General features: G+C 45.5%; 1 protein-coding gene across 2 annotated transcripts in view; it reads left to right on the top strand.

Moving 5' to 3' along the window:
- PPP6R2 (protein phosphatase 6 regulatory subunit 2) overlaps positions 1 to 16,380 on the top strand; it is a 367,586-nt gene that overhangs the window by 77,170 nt on the left and 274,036 nt on the right. For both annotated transcript variants that reach the window (XM_082254944.1, XM_082254943.1), the window contains exons 6-9: positions 5,902 to 6,015; positions 6,327 to 6,456; positions 7,302 to 7,454; positions 12,265 to 12,465. In XM_082254944.1, the coding sequence (XP_082111070.1) occupies positions 5,902 to 6,015; positions 6,327 to 6,456; positions 7,302 to 7,454; positions 12,265 to 12,465 (598 nt within the window). The remainder of the gene's footprint in view (positions 1 to 5,901; positions 6,016 to 6,326; positions 6,457 to 7,301; positions 7,455 to 12,264; positions 12,466 to 16,380) is intronic.

Below are 16,380 nucleotides of genomic sequence, written 5' to 3'. Positions count from 1 at the left end.
TGGGCGGCGACTGTCGGAGGACGTAAGAGAAAACGGAATTTTTGTAAAATCTTACCGTAAAATTCTCTGAGTCCGACAGTCGCCGCCCCCCGCCCCTCTTTTGAGGTTTTTGTGTACTCTTACTGCTATGCTACCAAACTGAGTTGGGAATGCTGGTGCAGGGTGGTATTGACTAGTGGGACAGCCCCTAGGGGTGTGTCTATGCTAAAAGCTTTTGTTATTAACAAATCTTGTGCCTAGCTACTCCTGTGGAGTAAAGGTCAATACCCATTGGTGAAGACTTGTGAGTGGGCGGCGACTGTCGGAGGACTCAGAGAAAGGAATTTTACGGTAAGATTTTACAAAAATTCCGTTTTTTTTCTCCTGTTTTTTTTTTTTTTTCCCTGCGAGATCTACAATCAACTGCCGTACTGGGCAACGGGCTGGATAATCTAGATCCAGTGGTCACCCCAGTCTGGCCAGCGAGTGTACGCAGACTTCAGCTCCGCGCTAGGGCGACCGCCACATGGCCCCTCCTGACAGGGGGCTGGCCTGGGATTTAAATACCTTGCAAGGTCGCATACGACTGGGTCTCGGCCGGCAGCCTCCCATTTAGGTGGCGAGTAGCTTCTGTCTGGAGCTGTGCCCACCTGTTCCTGGTATGGCGAGTAGCTGTCCCTCATCCACAACTGGAGTGTTTAGGGGTGGACGTGGGCCCCTCCCTGAGGCAGTCGGACTCTGGGTTCCCCTCCTGTTAGGGACCCTTCATCTCTGCCTGGTGGTCCCTGTGGGTCATTTAGCCTCCTTCTCCCCCCTCTCCCCCTTCCCCCTCCTCTCCCCCCTTTCCCCTCCTCTCTCCCCCCTTTCCCCTCCTCTCTCCCCCCTTTCCCCTCCTCTCTCCCCCCCCTTCCCCCTCCTATCTCCCTCCCCCCCTTCCCACTCCTCTCTCCCTCCCCCCCCTTCCCACTCCTCTCTCCCTCCCCCCCTTTCCCCCTCCTCTCTCCCTCCCCGCCTTTCCCCCTCCTCTCTCCCTCCCCGCCTTTCCCCCTCCTCTCTCCCTCCCCCCCTTTCCCCCTCCTCTCTCCCTCCCCCCCTTTCCCCCTCCTCTCTCCCTCCCCTCCTCTCCCCCTTTCCCCCTCCTCTCCCCCTTTCCCCCTCCTCTCCCCCTTTCCCCCTCCTCTCCCCCTTTCCCCCTCCTCTCCCCCTTTCCCCCTCCTCTCCCCCTTTCCCCCTCCTCTCCCCCTTTCCCCCTCCTCTCCCCCTTTCCCCCTCCTCTCTCCCTTCCCCCTCCTCTCTCCCTCCCCCCCTTTCCCCCTTCCCCCTCCTCTCTCCCTCCCCCCCCTTTCCCCCTCCTCTCTCCCTTCCCCCTCCTCTCTCCCTTCCCCCTCCTCTCTCCCTCCCCCCCTTTCCCCCTCCTCTCTCCCTCCCCGCCTTTCCCCCTCCTCTCTCCCTCCCCCCCTTTCCCCCTCCTCTCTCCCTCTCCCCCTTTCCCCCTTTCCCCCTTTCCCCCCCCCTTTCCCCCTTTCCCCCCCCCTTTCCCCCTTTCCCCCTCCTCTCCCCCTTTCCCCTCCTCTCTCCCTTCCCCCTCTTCTCTCCCTTCCCCCCCTCCTCTCTCCCTCCCCCCCTCCTCTCTCCCTCCCCCCCTCCTCTCTCCCTCCCCCCCCTCCTCTCTCCCTCCCCCCCCTCCTCTCTCCCAACCCCCCTCCTCTCTCCCTCCCCCCTCCTCTCTCCCTTCCCCCCTCCTCTCTCCCTTCCCCCTCCTCCCCCTCCTCTCTCCCTTCCCCCTCCTCTCCCTCCTCTCTCCCTCCCCCCTCCTCTCTCCCTCCCCCCTCCTCTCTCCCCCCCTCCTCTCTCCCTCCTCTCCCCCTTCCCCCTCCTCTCTCCCTTCCCCCTCCTCTCTCCCTTCCCCCCCTCCTCTCTCCCTCCCCCCCCATCTTCTCTCCCTTCCCCTTCCTCTCCCCCTCTTCTCTCCCTTCCCCTTCCTCTCCCCCTCATCTCTCCCTTCCCCTTCCTCTCCCCCTCATCTCTCCCTTCCCCTTCCTCTCCCCCTCATCTCTCCCTTCCCCTTCCTCTCCCCCTCCCCTCTCTACCCCCCCCCCTCCTCTCTACCCCTCCCCCTTCCCCCCCTCTCCCCTTCCCCTTCTTCCCCTCTCCTCTTCTCCCCCCCCCCCCCTCTGGAGCTTACTCGGGGCAACCTTCCATCCTGCTTTACAATTGCTAGCTTTGATGGCTGGCTGTTGAAAGCCAGGTACTGAAGAAGAGAGGTTTGTCTGGATCAGTGATTCCAACACTGTTGAAAGCTAGGAAGTCTACTTCTAGAAAGATTTACCATCATACGTGGAAAGCGTACATTTCGTGGTGAGTCCTCGCTATTTCTTGGGGTTCATCCTCGCTATTGGTGGCTCGTGACTTGCAACCCCCCCCCCTTCAACGAGGGGGGTGGGGGGGTTGAGCAAGATTTGGCTTTGTGTACCATCAAGGGCCAGGTGTGGGCCTTGGCGGTCTTTTTCCAATGACCCTTGGCCAGGCACTCCCTGGTGCGTACCTTTTTATTCAAGGGGTTCGGCATTTGACTCTTCCAGTGTGGTCTCTGCTGCCGCCTGGGGATCTCACCTTGGTGGTTTCGGCCCTCCAGAAGCCTCTCTTTGAAAATATTCGGGAGATTCCTCTGCTTCCATTGCGTTGCATGCCCTGGATGTGGTTCGGTCAATTAGGATGTACATGGCAGCTAAGGAGTCTTTTTTAGGAAGTGAGACTCACTATTTGTGGGCCTCGAAAACGACTGTCCGCTTCTTCTGTGACCATTTCCAGATGGATCAGATAGACGGTGACTCAGACCTATTCCATCAAGGGTCTGGTTCTTTCTTTCTCTGTCAAGGCGCACTCTACTCGGGCATTCAGTTCTTCCTGGGCCTTTCGTCATCAGGCGTGAGTGACGCAGGTTTGCAAGGCCTGGTCGTCGGTGCACATTTTCACAAAATTTTATAAAGTGGATTTGTTGGCATCTGCGGTTGCTTCTTTTGGCCACAAAAGAAAGATACTGTTGCAGGATACTGTTTAGAGGATCTTTTCCCTCTTGGGGGTGTAATGTTTTCAGGTGGGCTCCAGTTTTTTGGTTGAGCTCCTGTTACCTGGTTTTCTACGGTTTAGCCTTGGGAATTTTTTCTTGCTGTTCCCTCCCCTCATGTTTGACCCTGCTTTGGGACGTCCCAATAGTCAAGAAGATCAGGAAACCTGTCTGTTAACCACTTACCGCATACTAACGTACCTGTACATCAGGTAACTTTGCGGGGTTATACCGGGATGAGGCCTCTAGCTAGAGGCACCATCCCGGTACTGTGGTTTGAAGCCGACGGTCGGCTTTCCGATGACGTAACCCGGAGGCGGCGTCCATGACGTCACTTCCGGGTTACTGTGCTGCAAAAGGCGGCAAATTTTAAAAACGGCTGTATGCAAAAACGGCGTTTTCGGCGTTTTGCATATATGGAAGTGTAGTGGAGGGGTCTAGGGTCTTTTAGACCCTCGATCCCTCCATAAAGTGTACCTGTCACTATATATTGGTGTCACAAGGGATGTTTACATTGCTTGTGACAGCAATAAAAGTGATCAGATTTTTTTTTTTAAAAACCTGTAATAAAATTAAAAAAAAAAAAGAAAAAATAAATAGGAAAAAAAGAAAAATGTAGCCGCCCCCGTCACCGTTAGCTCGTGCACAAAAAAAACGTATACGCAAGTCGAGCCGCGAATGAAATCGCTGTTCAAACCACACATGTGAGGTATCGCCGCGATCGCCAGAGTGTGGGCAATAATTTAAAAAAAAGAGCTACACTCTAACTCTAAACTGGTAACCGTTAAATAAATTTAAAGCGTCGCCAATTGAGATCTCTATTGACCGTAGTTTGTCGCCATCCCACGGGGGGGCGCAATTTTAAACCGTAACATGTTGGGTATCTATTTACTCGGCGTGACATCGTCTTTCACAATATACAAAAAAATGGGCTAACTTTATGGTTTAGTATTTTTAAAATGCAGTGAAATGTTATTTTTCAAATTTTTTTCCAAAAAAATGGCGTTTTAAAGACCGCTGCGCAAATACAGCGTGACAAAAAATTTTGCAATGACCGACATTTTATTCTCCAGAGTCTTTTCTAAAAAAATATATATAATGTTTGGGGGTTCTAAGTAGTTTTCTAGGAAAAAATACTGGTTTTAACTTGTAAACAAAAAGTGTCCGAAATAGGGCTGGGGCTTAAGTGGTTAATGAATGAAAGAAAAAATAGGATTTTTGACTTACCGTAAAATCCATTTCTCTGATGTTCATTGACGGACACAGCACCCACCCCTCTATGGAGTTGTAATACTTCTAACACTGCTTGTAACAAAAAGGAGTACCTATAGCAGAAAGGGGGAATATGCCTCCTGGGACTGACCATAGACATAGTCAGGTTCTTTTTCTGCCTAGTGTCCTACTCCTGTAGGGGGCAGTATAACCCAGTGGTCAAGAAGATCAGGAGCTGTCCCTGTCAATTATCCGAGAAATAGATTTTAGTCAAAAATCCAATTTTTATAATAACATTAAATTACAATATGACTTGAGTCCATTAATTATTCATAACTTTTTTTTTATTTTTTATATGCAGTTTGTTTTCCCCACGAAAGTGGAGTTACCTTTTACCAACAAGCTGAGCACTGGCCATTCAAAGGGTAATGCTCATATCCCGGTGGACATGAGCTGAAGGGTTACTGCAGACAACTGTGTACTTATCACTGTGGGTTTGTACACATGCTCTTAAAGTAAGTCACTGAGGGGCAAATGCATGTACCCTGCAGATAGGTCACAAGGAATTACCACTGATAAGCTGAGAGGTGAATGCACATATACTGCTGCTGTTGTTTGAACTGGCCAGAGAGGGCTCTGTACTGAAGGAGGAGCCGTCTTTTCCCTGGGATGTATAGTGGGAATTAAAATGCATGTGCTGTTGCTTAGAAGAGAGGGGCAGAGACCACTACACAACTGAGCTGCAGTCAGTTATGAACCTCTATACTGTGTTTGGGGCTTGACTGCACTGGAATGAAGAATACTGGAGAAAGACCAATGTATGTGCTGGATAATTAAAAAAATTAAAACTAAACTGAGAAAACAGAGCAGATCTTGCTCCTAATGAATAAAGGGGGCACAAGCCCAGTTTGTTAGAAATGTGCTCCATTTCCAATGCGGTCTCTGTGCCAGACATAGCAGGATAATTGGATCTGGCAGCCTCAGCCTGAACACCTCCCCTGTCCCTTTGATATTAGGACCCAGATTTTACAGCAGTGCCTGTTTTTCTCTGAAATAGAACCTGAAGCGTGTGGTACTGGTAGACTTGGAACAGGTTTATTTCCTTTTAGGCCTCTTGCACGCAATAATCCTGTTTGAGCATCTACTTTTTCAGACTTTTTTTTTTGTGTATTTGCACATATTTTTGCTCAAATGCGTGTAAGCTTATTCTCGCGTTCCTGTTCTGCACTATATGTAAATGGCAATTTGTGCACATATTTGCGCGCATGAGGCGTAAATTACTGACTCAAAAATGAAGATATTTCTATTTTGGTTTTACTGAAGAATGCATAGTGCTTGTTTATGTGCCTGTGTGCATAGTCACATTACAATTTTTGGGCTGTGTTTTAGCTCAGTAAAAAAAAAAAAAAGCTGTACTGAGCTTTTTGAAGCTGCAGTGAGTGTGCAAGAGATCAAAATGTGACACGCATCACCCAGTTTAATGGCACAGGAGGCATTGTAATTTTGCCAATGTTTTTGCATTTGGCAAGGGTTTCTCTGGAAGGTAATGTGCTGTTTTCCTGTGTAGCCATAGATCATCAATATAATGCAGTTCCATAAATGTGTTTTTATATTTTTTAATCTTGTCTTTTGTCATTTTGCAGGCAGCAGTGCGTGGAGCAGCTTTTGCACAATATGTTTGATGGGGAGCTGACTGATAGCTGCATTGTGAGCGGCACTCAGATCTTGCTGACTCTTTTGGAAAGTAGAAGATCAAGGTATCAGTGTTGCAATCCTGCCAAAGATGGCTGTGTCTGTGGCACCCCTGTAAAAAAATATGAAGGATGAATTGCCTCTGTTTACTAACATAAGCTAATCTATTGACAAGCCTGCATCTTATTTCTAGCTTGGCATTACATACACCTCTTCTCCCATAAGTCTTTTCCATCATCTTTTTCATAGGACTCCTTATTCTATTTTGCTTAGAATAGCGTATCTCTAGCTATGCTCATGATTTCTTACTTTTGCCTTCTCTCTTGATTTTACTTCACTAGTAGTGATTACTTACTGCTTTTGTTGCCATCTGCAGTACGGATCCTCTCCTAGATTCACTTCCTCAGGGGTTTGAGAGACAAAGTCCTGCTGTGAGCAGTAGTATTCTTCAGGGTATAGAGTCACGCCTGAAGGATTTTCATCACCTACTTCAACATCCTCCTAAGGTGAAATATTATTTTTTAACATATTATCCTAGAGCTGAGCATTGCAAACCGTGTTCATTACTTACCGTGTTATTACTTAATCTGTGATAATATTTAAAGTGGTTGTAAACCTCAGACATGAAACGTGAACAAAGCCTATCCCTCTATACTGTGTACTTGCCTCTATCCAAAGCATTAAGTGTGATTTTGCTCTGCTGCTTCTTTTCTGTTACCTGCATGAGTCACTTCTGACAGGTTTTCCTGGACACCATGATAAAAAAAGGTGACTGGGCATGGCACAAAGCCTGTGTTTGACAGCCACAGCTCTGCATGTTCTCTGTACTGTGTGAAGGGGGATGTGTCTCTTCCCTTTTAATCAGGGCTCAGAGCGGTTCTCACTGAGATCTGCACTTTGAGATTTCAGATTTCCATCTCCTGATTTTCAGAGCTGAGAGATCCTGTGTAAATGCTGTACTTTCTACTAATGTAGAGAAAAAAGGGACTGCAGATAAACGTGTAGAACCTATGTAGGAGGATTTGTTTCATTTCTGTGTATTATCTAATGCTAGTCACGTCACTGGTTATATGTAAGGGGTTTTAGCCTGTTTAAGAATAAAATGTACCTAATCATTTGTCCTAAATATTATTTCCTGTTCTGAAACCATTTTAGCATCAGTGCCTTGTTATATCCACTGCATTGTTTTGTGTTTTCCCCATCTGGTACAGATAACCATTAGGATGCTTTCTCTGTAGTTTGAACTGGGAGCGGCATCCTTTTTGTGATTAATAGAGCCAGCTTTACCACCCATTGTAATGATAAACCAATCATAATTATTGCATTAGCTGTTCTATAATTTGTGTTGCAGAAAGAATCAATTTTGACCACTATTGGTGTTCTGGAAGAACCATTAGGCAATGCCCGACTCCATACTTCCCGCCTCATAGCTGCCTTGTTACATGCAAATACTCCCAGTGTTAACCAAGAACTCTGTCGGCTTGGCACCATGGATCTCTTACTTGTAAGTACTTCAGATAAGAGGACAAGAGTAACTGCAACATCAGAAGAATAACCTGTTTTATGCTGCGGGTTTATTTCAAAATGTTCCAGAGCTGTATAGTGTACAGCAATCATCAGTTGTGAGTTATAACAATCAAAAATTGTTCAGTTCACAATGTAAAGTTCAATTTTCTGGGCTTCTCCTATTAATGGCTTTTTTTTTTTTTTTTTTTATTTAAAAGAGGTGGTCACCTTTATTTTTATTTTTTTTAAAATGCACATCTTTTTGTAGATAAAATTTATGTAGATTTATTATTTTTATACACTGGAGCCTATAAAGCATTGCACCCGCGATCAGCAGATCACAGGTGCAATGCCAGGATCCTGCTAATTCTCAGTACACTGTCTGCCCTTACCGCCAGTATTGGCAAAGAGTTACTGAACTGCAGGAAAAATCAATTAACTAAGAGAACACCCACCACTGCCTTCACAGTTAATTGAGAACTATAAGCCATCGGCCATGGTGGCTGACTGTACTTGTAGTTTGTTCAATCACAGACCTCTGTGAATTAATGATGCAGCCATGTGGGCAGAGCCCCAGACAGGATTACTCGTTTTTAAATTGTGACAGCAGGTGTGGGGAGAAGATCCCCTGCCTGCTGTCACAGTGGGGGGCGAAATCGGGGGAGAGGAAGCTGGAGTATGTTACATGTGCCACCCTAAATACGGATGGAACGTGTAGCATTATCCAGAGGTCTTTTAACTGCTTTACGACCGCAGGCAGCCGCTCCTGCGCGAACCACTGTAACTATACGGCGGTCCCATGCAGGAGGCTAGGGGGCGAGCGCGCACCAGTGGCGGCGCGCTCCCGCCCCTGCTCGTAAACGGGGAAGCCGATGCAGCGGGAAGGTGGCTCCGATTGCCACCTAACACCTGCGATCGTTCCCCGCTGAGAGAGAAGAACAGTCAGCTGTTGTAAACACTGCTAACCGTTCTTCTCCTTGGAATGATCATAGAGCACCTGTGATCCTTCTATTTAGGCACACAGGTCTCTCTAATAATTTCACAAGCCATGCCCTTCGACAGTTAGAATCACTCCCCTAGGCTCACATTTAACCCCTTGATCACCCACAATGTTAATCCCTTCCCTGCCAGTGTCATTAATACAGTAACAATTCATCTTTTTAGCACTGATTACTTTAGTAATGTCACTGGTCCCCCAAAAGTGTCAAAAATGTCAGTCAGGGGTCCGATCTGTCCGCCGCAATGTTGCAGTCCCACAAAAAATCACAGATTGCCCCAATTACTAGTAAAAAAAAAAAAAAGACGTAAATCCTTCCTGTAGTTAGTAACGTTTGCGCAAACCAATCAAAATACGCTTATTGCGATTCTTTTCTTTTTACCAAAAATATGCAGCGGAAAACAAACTGGCCTAAAATGTTAAAAATTTTTGATTTTTTTAATTTTTTTTTTTTGTGAATGTCATTTAGCAGAATGTGAAAAATATTGGGGGTTTTTTTTTCCAGAATTGTCATTATTTTTGGGTTTATAGAGCAAAAAAAAAAAATCGCACAGGTGATCAAAAATCACAAAAAGAAAGCTCTATTTGTGGGGGGGGGAAAAAACTAAATTTTAGTTTGGGTACAGCATGACCGCGCAATTGTCAGTTAAAGTCACGCAGTGCCAAGTTGAAAAAAGTGGCCTGGTCATTAAGGGGGCAAATCCTTCCGGTCTCAAAGTGGTTAAAGTAACCCTTTCCCGTCATTTACGCTGCCTTTCCATACACCTAAGCGTTAACTGTCTTTCTTTTAGCTAAAAAGTGGCTGTTACAACTGCTTACACAGTATTCATCAATCCTTCCCTTTTCATATTGGGCCATCTATAAAGATTTTTTTGCTGGGTTATAAAGTAATTATGATAAGTTCTTTGGTGAACCTGAATGCTCCTGATCCAAGTTCAACTCAAGAGCTAAAAAAGGAGAATCTACTGTTCTGAGACTCCCCTTTGAAAAGGGATATTATTTAGAACACCTTACCTTTAAAGTGGTAGTAAACCGTTGCAATAAAAAAACAAACAAGACTTTCCCCTGCAAAATAATACATGAATGTGCTAGTAGACATCGCATACTAGCACATTATGAAATACCTTAAAACGAAGCCCTCCAGTGGCATGCTGTACCCCCTGAAAGGGCTTCCATCTTCCCCCTCGGTCTTCCTTCTGGGTTCGCAGACTCAAGGTGTATGAGTGGCCGGAGCCGCAATGACTACACTCCAATGCATGCATGCGGGAGTCCTCAGGGCACAATGCTCTGAAGGTCTACCATGATATTTCGGACCTTCAGAGCGCATGCGCTGGTGATGTCACTGGCTGCCTCCAGGGTGAATATCTCCTAAACTGTGCACGTATAGGAGATACTCATTTTACCTACAGGTAAGCCTTATTTTAGCTGTAAGCTTTACCTGTAGGTGAAAATCACAAAGCAGACTTTACTATCAGTTTAATGCTCCATGCACACCTGAGCGTATCATTTTTAGGGGTTTTTACAGCGTTTTTTTTTTTTTTGCAGGCGTTTAGAGGCAGGCATTGACATCTGACAAAAAATGCTTGTAATCTGCCAAAAAAGAAGCTCCTGTACTTTTTTGAGCTTCATGCATTTTGCTTTAGGCGACAACACGCTCATATGTTAACAGGGGCCATTGAAATGAATGGGTTTTTGCTTGTTGGGCGTTTTGGAACTTCATAGATGAGCGTTTTACAAGCTGAAAACGCTCCAGTGTGAACAGGGCCTTAAGGTTGCTATCACATCTGATAGGCGTATTTCTGAGCTAGAAGCTCTACCTTGCAAAGACCTTTTTTTTGTTTTGAAAAAGGACAAGGTGGTTTTAAGACGAAAACCTTCTAGTTTACTTAACCTGGTCCCCACCTCAGTGAGGGCATTGTCATCCCTTCTCCTCTGTTATGCACCAGAACATGATCTAGAAATTGCTTTACATTGTTAGGCTGTTGTTAGGGCTGTCAGTCTACTTGGCAGCCACAACCTCTTCCCTTTCCCATCAGAGCCCATTCTACCCAGGCTGTTGTGTCCTTGACTTTTCAGTATCTGTGTCCAAGATTTGTAAGACCACTATCTGGTCCTCTGTTCATACATTTTTCAAGTTCTACCAGGTGGACGTTCAGGCCTCAGCTGATGTGAGCTTCGGCCGCAAGGTGCTTTAAGCTGTTATCTAAGTATTTTGCTTGGATTCCTTAAACCCCTGTGTTTATTAGCAGTTCTAAGTTTCTATGTTGTTGCCCACTGTTTAGTTTTATTTTTTGGAGCTGTCCCATGGTCTATTAATAACAATCCTGTAATGTACGATTAAGATGATAGGAATTTCGACGTACCTGTAAATTGCTTACCTTGGAGTAAGGTACACAACCCAGGTCCCTCCCCACTGTTTTTTTTTATCCTTCTTGTTTGCTATAAACTAGAACCTCAGAGTAGGCGGTGTTACATGGGTACGCTGTAGGGGCATCCTTGGCAAAAGTTTTTGCCAGTGTATAATCACCTGAAGTTAGCATCATATAACCCATTGTTTGATTACCAGTTCTGTACTTTACTCCAAGATAAATTTTTTGTTTACTTTCGGGGCTTGTGCATCACCTAGTACAGTGATGGCGAACCTTGGCACCCCAGATGTTTTGGAATTACATTTCTCATGATGCTCAACTACACTGCAGAGTGCATGAGCATCATGGGAAATGTAGTGCCAAGTGGGATGCCAAGGTTCGCCATCACTGACCAAGTAACTGGATTTGATACTTGTTTAGACCACAGCCTTAAGTGGGATGTTGTTTAGTCCACAGCCTTAAGTGGGATGCTGTATAAAGTCCTCAGGAGTGCCACACAAGGGTTAAAAATGTCCCCAATTAAATCAGGTAGTTAAATGCAACCTTTTTTAATGCTGGATCAAGTCTTATTAATACTTCCAGTGCTGGTCCAGTCTGTTTTTAACCCCTTAAATCCTCACAGCACCTCTGTGCAGGGCTGTCTGCCCACATGCTACCAATCGATGTTGCCAAAAGTTGCTGATGACATGTCAGGCACCTGCACAGCTTTCTGAGTTGCCTGCAAAAGTAGTGACAGTACCAGGGGGAGGAGAGTGCCTGAAGGAGGTGTGGGCTGTGCTCTCTCTCTTTCCTGCCAGAGCTGCATTCCCAGACGCAGGAGATGACACAGGAGTGCTCTCAGATTTGATTATGTAGTGTTTGTTTATTGCCCCCATCTCCTCCCCATGCTGCTTATGTCCTGGTAGCAGAAATTGTGGTTAGGTGGCGGTAATCAAACCCTGCACAGTCCCGATCTAAGAGCGTTCTTTGTCCTCTCCTGTATACAGAACAGATAGGAGGGATAGGAGTGGGCATTTGTGCTTGGGATGATAGGTTTTTTGTTAGTAGAGGAGACTAGCAACAGAATTTGCTCTAGCAGGTTTGGGGTGGGAGGATTTGCATCCTACAGACCACTGAACTCTGCCTCACAAACTAAATTTTAGGGCTTTTCCTTTATGGTACCCTCATGCATCTTGCAAAGCTGAAACACATGGTACCAGCATATGTTTTGGTGCAACATGATTTTAAAAATCGTGTTCCCACACAACGCAATTTTAAGTGCAGTGGTGTGAACGAGCCCTCAGACTGTTCTGCTCCAAGAATGTGCAAAATTCTAAAGGGTACCTTGAATTAAAAAAGTTTTGAGAAACACTGGTTTAGACAGTCATATAGGATCTTAGCTGTACTTTAAGAATAGAATGCAACATGTTTATGTAAATTCTCTAATTTCTTCTCAAAAACAGGACCTGTTTTTTCGGTACACTTGGAATAATTTTCTGCATGTCCAGGTTGAGTTGTGTATAGCAGGAATCCTCTCCCATTGTCTGCAAGAGGGACGAAATGCTTTCATTGTGGAGGAGAGAAAAAAGGAAGAGTCGCTTAATGGCAATACAGAAGAGTGTGAGAAAACAATACCTGAGCAAGAGGATATCATGATAACGCATGTAAATCTATTTCTAAGTCACTGCAGTGTTTTCTTTGCCTTAGCCCTGTCAAAATCTATTGCATTTCATCCTGTATGTAAAATACTCCCTTTACAACTTAATAAATACAGTTAAAACTTAAAGCGGAACCAAAGTTCTGCTGTAAAAAACAACGAACAGGCAGGCATGCAAATTCTCTTCTGCAATACAATGCCCTTTCTTGCCTGCTCGTTCTGTAGCTGTAAACTGAGCTGTGTATGCTTACATCACCTTGCCAATCCTGTGTGCCGGGGTGACTGGCTCCCGCACATGCGCAAGAGTGACATCATTCTGTGCCTGCCAATGAAGATGCCCGAAGGCTGACTCTTAGAAGAGGGTGCTGGCAGTGGACCATTTGGGGCTCTTTCACACGGGCGTTCCGATCAGATCCGCCTGTCAGTTTTTTAGGCGGATCTGATCAGATGCCCCATTCAGCCCTATGGAGCAGCGGATGTCAGCGGTGACATGTCCGCTGACACCCGCTGCCATCCGCCTCCGATCCTGTCCGTGAAACCGGACGGATGGAAACCCTATTTTCCATCCGTCCTGGGGATCGGATCGGATGAGAGCGCACAGTCGGTCCTCTCTCATCCGATTACCCATAGAGAGCAGTGAGGCTCTGACACCTCCCTCTCCGCACACAGTGCGGAGACGGAGCTGTCATCTGCCGGCTCAGCGGGGATCAGCGGATCGATCCCCGCTGAGCAGAGCACGGTCCACAACGGAATGCGGACTGTGTGAAAGGGGCCTTGGTTAGGTGAGTATTTACCTTTTTTAGTTCCACTTTAAACTGAATTGAATAAGTGGACATTGCTACTTTGGTGTAAAGTTCTTTTTAAAGGTAGAATATTTTGTTTGAATTCCAGGTATGGCAGTTTTTCCATAGTTAGATTGGTCCAGCCTTGTGGAAGCTGGAAATGACTGAATTATGTGCTCCTACTTCAGGGATCTCCGCTATCTGTCGCATGCTTCATTGTGAACACAGGAGGTTGCTTGCTTGGCATGGTAGTCATGCAGAGAACATTTTGCATTTTCTCAATTAATTGGGTGAGGTGGAGAGGCAGGGCAGTAACCTCACAATCTCTACCTTGTCCATTCAAACAATACTTTGTATTCTTTGAGAAAATGCAGTGTGTTCTCTGAATGATGCCAGTGCTGTGTGAGCGACTTCCTGTGTTCAGTAAGCCGAAGTGCAGCCACTTGTCACGGACCTGGAATCCAGTGGCATTGGCTGTAGTAGCTGTGCCTGCAACAATGATTTCCAGATGGATCCCATAGCTATGTCAAACACATACTTGCATGGGTCCAAGCTGGATTAATGTAACTTTATAAAAATTGCAATTCATGGAATTCAGATTCACCCAGAAGAGGAAGTTTTGCTTCAAGGCCTCATCCCCTGCTCCTGTATTATGATATGGCACTTTTGGGAGGGGGAGGGGTACCTGATTTTGACAGACACCCACTTCCCTTCACCCCCTCCCTGCAGTCTTCTGGAAATGTCATAGGTCCCAGAAGACTGCAGGACCATTCACAATGCTCAGAGCGGCTCGCACCTTTGGCACCCAGCCTGAAGCCGCACGCTGCCACTGTCAGTTGCCCACAGTTAAAATGCTGGGGACAGGAGACGGGAGGTGAAAACAGCTGAGGTGAGCACAGCGCTGGATTCTGGGACAGGTGAGTGGCTGTTTATTAAAAGTCAGCAGCTACAGTTTTTACTCCTTCATACCTACCTGTTACCCAGTATGATTGGCCAACCAGTTGGCATTCCCTTTTTTTCACTCTGGTTTGAGCTTTAAAAATTTGTGTTGGTTGCTTTTGTTTATTCTGTTAGTCACTAAGGTACAACTGTGCTAAAATGAGCCCTCACTGAAATTTGTAGCTGCAGACACTGCAGAAATTCATCTATAAAGTTTAAAACGGAGGATCTGAAGCTGCAACTTTCTCACCATATTTTTCTCTTTATTGCTTAACTACTTCAATACCGGGCCTATTTTGGTACTCCTCTCCTACATGTAAAAATGATCTTTTTTTTTTCCTAGTAAATTACCCAGAACCCCCAAAGATTTATATATGTTTTTCAGCAGAGAACCTAGGGAATAAAATGGCGGTCATTGCAACTTTTTATGTCACACGGTATTTGCGCAGCAATTTTTCAAACGCGTGTTTTTTATTTGGGGGGGGGGGGAAGTTTCATGAATAAAAAAAAAAACCACTGAAGTTAGCCCAATTTTTTTATATAATGTGAAACATGATGTTAGGCCGAGTAAATAAATGCCTAACAGTTCACGCTTTAAAATTGTGCACACTCGTGGACTGGCGCCAAATTTCAGTACTTAAAAATTTCCATAGGCGACGCTTTAAAATTTTTTGCAGGTTACCAGTTTAGAGTTAAGCCCCGTACACTTGTACCGATTGTCGGCCGTACATATTCGGCCGACGACCGATTGGTCGATTGTAGGCTTGTTAGTATGATGCTTCCGACAACGCATTTTCGGCCGAACAGAATCTGTCGTGCAGGCATTAAAATTTTTGTTGGCCAACACCAGAACGGCCGATTGTTCGCCAGTCAGTACAGATTTCAGCCGACAGACAGCAGATTAGCAAGACTGGGCATGCTCAGAAAAGAAAAACGACAAGGAAAGTTAACCATCACATGACATCACTTCTGCAGTCGGCTGTTGTTGGCCGACAAAATTCGTGTGCAGTCTTTTGCAGTTTTCAACAGACACGACAGCCCTGGACAAAAGATGGCCGATCGTTCGGCCGACGATCAGTACGTGTGTACTGGGCTTAACAGAGGAGATCTTGTGCTAGAATTGTTGCTCTCGCTCTAACGTTCGTGACGATACCTCACATGTGGTGTTTGAACATTGTTTACATATGTGGACATATATGGTTTATTTTAATTTTATATTTTCACACTTTCCTTTTTAAATAGTTTTTTTTTTTTTAATCACTTTTATTCTTATTACAAGGAATGTAAACATAACATGTAATAAGAATAGGGTATGACAGGTCCTCTTTAGGGAGAGATGTGGGGTCTATAGGTCCCCACATCTCTCCTCTCAGCTGAAAAGACAGATTAAAAAAAACGATCTCAGCCTTTCCAGTCACGGCAGTATTTACAACTGCCAGGCCGGACTTAACGCCATAACATTGCGCCTGAGCCTCAGAGTCATAGAGACTGCCGGGAACCACTTGGTCCTTGGTATTTTCTATAGTGAACTTCTGCCGCCATTGGATTTCTTCTCCGGCTCGCCAATCGCACTGGCGAGTCGATAGAAGCGCCCCGTTCCGTTGTCTGTAAAAAGGATTACACGGCTGAACTGCCTCTATGATTGTTCTTATGGTGAAGGGAATCGCCGACTGCAAAAGATGATATCTGAATGATGCATGCAGCTGCAGGCGTCATTCAGATATCCCCACTCAAAGTGCAGAATGTCATAGGTGGGAAATGGTTAAACCCTATAAAAAAATAACTAAATAATGCGATCAGGAAGGGAAATTTGGCTTTACTGGTACAGGTAATAACCACCACCTTCTATTAAAACCTTATACATTTTTTTACATAAATCAACATTCTTTAAAAATTTGAAATGGATCAACATGACCCTACAAATGGCAACTGAGTTATCTTATAACACTACTCATTGCTAGCAAACAAAACTGCTAGTTATCAACTTCAACTAGGTCTGTTAAATTGGTATATTGTGTATTTAATAACATCTGACCTAGTGTCGATGGATCCTCATAAGTCAACATTTTAACCTCAGGCAACGTGGGGGGTTCTTAACTGTTAGGGCTGCAAGATTGTGGAATTCTCTACCACAAGAGGTGGTTTCTGCGGGAAGTATGGTGGCTTTCAAAAGACTTAGACGTACATCTCAAGGATCAAGA

This window comes from Pelophylax lessonae (genome assembly GCF_965119305.1).
Source record: "Pelophylax lessonae genome assembly, chromosome: 4".
In the NCBI taxonomy this organism is placed as follows: domain Eukaryota; kingdom Metazoa; phylum Chordata; class Amphibia; order Anura; family Ranidae; genus Pelophylax; species Pelophylax lessonae.
Note: the sequence above shows the minus strand (reverse complement) of the source record. Positions and strands in the feature narration are given on the sequence as shown.